General features: G+C 42.8%; 1 protein-coding gene across 1 annotated transcript; it reads right to left on the bottom strand.

The window, feature by feature from the left end:
- Positions 1–3671: 3671 nt before the first annotated feature.
- LOC148852266 (pentatricopeptide repeat-containing protein At3g21470-like) lies at positions 3672–4268 on the bottom strand. Its single transcript, XM_088945771.1, has one exon. The coding sequence runs from the start codon at positions 4266–4268 to the stop codon at positions 3672–3674; it is 597 nt and encodes a 198-aa protein (XP_088801897.1).
- Between the last annotated feature and the right edge of the window lie 953 nt (positions 4269–5221).

A 5221-nucleotide genomic window follows, 5' to 3' on the forward strand; every position in this document is an offset into this window, starting at 1 on the left:
CGTTGACCATCCTCTGGAATATCCGGTATGCGGGCCAACTTCCTAGAGACCTGGGGGTATCAGCATATGCATGCCAAATTTGTTGGCGAGCACATTTCGCAGGTCACTGCCTGGTCCTCAGTCAGGTCGACAAGCCCTCGAGGGAGGTCGTTCCTCGCATCGAGGTCACTTTGGCCAGTGGCGAGGAGCTATAGGTCTGCCCTGAACGAGGTGCTCCTAGCTGACCTAAGTTGTGGTGAAGTCGCTAGGTCGGAGTGCAAATGAACCGCGATCTGGGATGCCAAATCATCACTTAGGTAGTGTCTATGTGTCATTCAGTAGTTCTAAGATGCCATGTGTCACGATGTCATTGGAGGGCCACATCCGCCCTTCATCAATTGCCCCCCACTCCCGAGCTGAGAGTACCTAGGCGAAGGAAGTAGATAGTTCCTTTGGCCTGGAATGACTGTTTGATGAACTCATAGTCGTAAGCATAGGTCTGATTTGCTTCTCAGGTTAAAAGAATCCAAGTGTTAGCAGCCTTACACAGGACCTCGTCGTCTTGATTATCGGGGCACAAGAGTGATCTCATCTGCTCGAGGAAAGGTGGAGCAGATACACGAGGACATCTACCTTATAAGGGATGTGACCATCAAGGGATCTTGCAATCCGACCTATTACCTCAAGAGTGGAGCTCATCGGGTCGCCCTCAAGAAGGGGTTCTATGTGACTGCTTTATCAGGTTGCTCCACCTAAGTAAACTCTAACGTAGCATCATTCGAACTGGTTCTGGAAGAGTATCCAGCGAGTTTGACACAAAGCCTAAACCGAGGTGAAAAGATTGGCTAAGTTTGCATTTGACTCTATTGCCCATGCCAAGGAAGCAGGCAACTGGGTCTTATGTGGTGCCGAGGTCTAATAAGCTCGCAACTAGATTGCCCAAGCCGAGGAGGCGATTGGGTCTTATATGGTGTCGAGATCTTTTATCAGCTCGGCACCTTAGCTCTTAGGCTCTAAGAGCGACTTGTGGTCCACTCTACTTATCCTTGATCTTGCCCATGCCAAAGAGTCAATTGCGTCACATGTGGTGCCGAGGTCTTTTATTATCTCGGTGCCCTAGCCCTTAGGATATGAGAGCAACTTGCCGTCAATTCTCCTTATCCTTGATCTTGCCCACATCGAAGAGGCAAATGGGTCTCATGCGGTGTTGAGGTCTTCTATCAGCTTGGCACCCTATCCCTTAGGCTCTAGGAGTGACTCACAGTCCATTCTCCTTATCCTTGATCTTGCCAATGTCGAAGAGGTGACTGGGTCTCACGTGGTGCTGAGGTTTTTTATCAATTGGGCATCCTAGCCCTTAGGCTCTGGGAGCGACTTGTGGTCCACTCTCCAAAATATTATTTAGCCAACGTGCGCATTAACCTTTCCGCCTAAAAAGGTGATCGTTCTGTAGTAACTTCCCATATGGCTGCTTCTACATTGTCTCGTGGGATTATCTTCTTGGGTGAGTGCTTGCAAGACCACAACTATGCACTTCGGACCCCCTTGTGAGGGTTGTTGATACATAAACATGTTATTGGTGTGAGTCAGCAGTTCGAGGCCACAGCTACACTGCATCAGCCTGGTAGTGACGTTAGTCATCCACCCCTACAAGAAGCCACTAGGAGCTCGACCTGCGGGAGAAGCACTATTGACTTTAGGTCGCCAGCTCGCATGGGAGCCTTGGAAGGCTCGACCTACAAGGGCATCCATGTAATCCATTGGCCGCCTACTCCCATGGGATCTAGGAACTGCTCGACTTCTAGAAGCAAACTTGCGAAACTAAGCAGAAGAGGCTTCATTCGGTTTAACCGTTGTTGAGTATAAACATAGAATGAGCTGAGGTCGGTGGGGCTTCTTTACAATCTATTGGCTGTCAAACACCGCGGGAACTATGGAGGGCTCGATCTATAGGGGCGGCCTCACTCCAAGGTGCTTGTCGCCAAACTACTGGTTGTCGAGGTCATTATGTTGTTTACATCGGGCTTCTCCCATTCTCAGATTTGGAAATTCTTCCTTCGTTTCATAGAACCGCCACACTTCAATCCTGGTGGGAACCGCTGATGACTCTACCGCAAGGAGAGGGGTGTTCACAAGCCATAGCGGTGTGTTTACATAAGATACTAGGAGTGATGACTTTGGCATGGTTGCTACTGATTGTAATAGGGTGGGTCTCAAGGTTCATCATGGACGCCTTTTTCCCCCAGTAATTGATTATTGGTTCATGATGTTGGTACTGGTCAAAAATGCCTTTGAGTTCATAAAAAATGGAAATTAGAGAGTGAAAACTTAAATTTTTAAAAGGTGAGATCTTAACTTTCTAGAAGATGAGCATTTAGTTTTCTAGAAGATGAAAACTTAGCTTTTTGTAGCTTCTCTCACAGATGATGCCAGTTGATGATGCAAGTTTTGGTAGTTCCCAGCTGGCCGGTGAATTCGATGCTAATTGACGTTGTGCAATCTGAGCGCTCTCTAGTCTTCTGGCTACTTCTTGGTGGTGGGTGACTCAAAGGGCGAAGTGGAGGATTTATGTTGGATGAAGACTTGGAAGTCGAGTTGACTAGACTGAGCTAGGGGTAGATCGGGTGCTGAGCTAAGTTGATTATCAAGCTGCATAGCTCTTTGGAGAAACCTGCAAGGAATCAATGTCAGAGTGCCTGGGTTGCTTTACCCGGGGTGGACATTGCGATTCCTAAGTTAGTACCAGGTTGTGCAAGTTGAAAATATGTATAGTAGTTGGCTAGTGAACAAGTAATTGTGCGTACCCTGTTCTTGACGTCTGAAGCCCTTATATAGTTGAGTTGTCATCGATCTCACGCACTACACCCAAGATTTTCGGGATGACGTGCCTAACCGGTCCGAGATCTTTGGAGGTAATGGCCATGCATTCTCTAGAATATCCAGTACGTGGGCCAAATTCCTAGAAACCTGGGAGTGTCGGCATATGCATGCCGAATTTGTTGGTCAGCACATCTCACAGGTCACCGCCTAGTCTTCGCGTTGAGGTCACTTCGACCAATGACAAGGTGCTACAGGTAAGCCCTGAACGAGGTGCTCTTAGCCGACCTATGTTGTGGTAAAAGTCACTAGGTCGGAGCGCAAATGAACCACAATCTGGGACTCAAAATCATCACTTAGGTGGTGTCTATGTGTCATTCAACTGTTCTAAGATGCCATTTGTCATGATATCATTGGAGGGCCTAATTTTCCCTTCATCAATAATAATAAATAATAATCATAATAATAAAATAATAATAATAAATAATAAATAATAATAATAACTATTTGGCACTTCAATGAAACCCCATCCCTAAAAATCATTCTTGCATTATGCAAGTCGCCGCATTTTGCATACATGTCAACTGGTTAGGTTTGATATTGCTACAATTTACAAGATTATGGATTTCTTTTTCGTGATCCAAAGAACCATTTTGTGCACAAGCAGATAATGCACTTGCTAATGTAACTTCATCAGGCTTAAATCCCTCGGACTGCATCTTAGCGAGAGCCTATAGAGCTTCTTCGCAATATCAATTCTGTGCATATCCAGCAATCAATGAATTCCAGTTCACCAAATTCTTGACTTGAATGCGATCAAAGATCTCTCTCGCCTCCTTGACGTTACTCTTCTTGTAGTAACCAGCAACTATTGACTACCAGGAATAGCAGTTCCGCTGTGGCATCTCCTCAAATAGCTGCCTTGCCGTCTTCAACTGCCCAATCCTCACATATCCATCGATCATCACAGTCCATGTCACTAGATTCCTCATCTCATGTGGAGAGCAACTGAATAAACGCCTAGCAGCAATAATAACCCCATTCCTTGCATATCCATTAATCATCTCTGCCCATGTAACTTCCGTCTTCTCTAGCATCCGTTCAAAACTAAATGATGCAGAGCCCATGTCACCATTCCTTGAACACCCTCTTATCATTGCATTACATGTCACCAAATTCCTATCAGGCGTTTCATCAAATACCCTGTGGGAACCAACTATGTCGCGGCATTTAGAATACATGCTAACCAATGAAGTCCCTATCCCCACATCTGAATCCACCCCAATTGTGATCGACTCAGCATGGAAAGCTTTCCCGGCAGAAACCCACAAGCCTTGAGTAGTAGAGGAATAACACCATAATGGTGGATTCCTTTTGCAGAGAATTTGGATGTAAAGAAGAGCTTCTTCTGGGGCTCCTTGAGAGAGGTACCTTTTTATGACATGAGACCAAGATCCATTAGTTGGAGCCATCGCAAACTCTCCTTTCTGACTTCCAACCTCCTCTCCTCTGTCGATTGTCATTTGCCACCAAAACCAAATAGGGAGGAGAGAGATTTCTTGCTGCCGAGAGGAGAGAGGTTTCTTGCTGCCGCTACCCTGTTTTCCATCTCAAGGTGGGAGACGATGAACAGTGACTTCCCTTTCTCCCACAAGGCCACAACCTCCGCTCTCCACTGTTCCATTGTCCACCGGCGATGAAAAGAAATATATTATAACTAATTATAATTTCATTAAAAATCTCATTCTTAACTATAATTTATAAATTATAATTCATAAGCTTTAATGTTTTATGGGATGAGAAAGACCCAACTCTCCTATCTTGGCAAAACATCGATGTAAAAATATAAATAACAATTATTTATTATTCATTTTCAAAATTATAAAAAATAATAAACAATATATAATATATTCAAAAATTAGTTATTAAAGAAGAAATTTCCATTGCTTTGTGGATATGATAGATCATCGATAGATTTATAATACATTCAATCATTGTGATCAAATGATAAAATTTAATTAATTAATTAATTTTTAATTATAAAAATATAAAACTAAAAAGTAATTATTAAAGAAGAAATTTCAATTGGTCTGATAGATCATCAATAGAATTATAATATATTCAATTGTTGTGATCAAATGATAAAATATAATTTATTATTATTAATTTTTTTAATTTAAAAAATATTCAATTACTCTATGGATATAATAATTAAATCCATAGGCTCGATACACCTCCAATACACACTAATATGCCTCTAATAGGATACAATACACCACATATCAGACATATCATATCAAAATTTTAAACAGGGGTTCTCATTCAACTTGGAAACATATAACAATGTCAAAAACAATTCTATCAGAACTAAAGAAAAAGCTAGAAAACAAAACTTTTGGAATAGGAAAAATCTTCGTGTCACATG

The sequence above is a fragment of the Nelumbo lutea genome, chromosome 5, assembly GCF_056320005.1.
Source record: "Nelumbo lutea isolate HS-2025 chromosome 5, American lotus-T2T, whole genome shotgun sequence".
In the NCBI taxonomy this organism is placed as follows: domain Eukaryota; kingdom Viridiplantae; phylum Streptophyta; class Magnoliopsida; order Proteales; family Nelumbonaceae; genus Nelumbo; species Nelumbo lutea.

Coding starts and splice junctions, on each gene's coding strand:
- LOC148852266 (XM_088945771.1), bottom strand. CDS start 4,268: ATGGCTCCAACTAATGGATCTTGGTCTCATGTCATAAAAAGGTACCTC.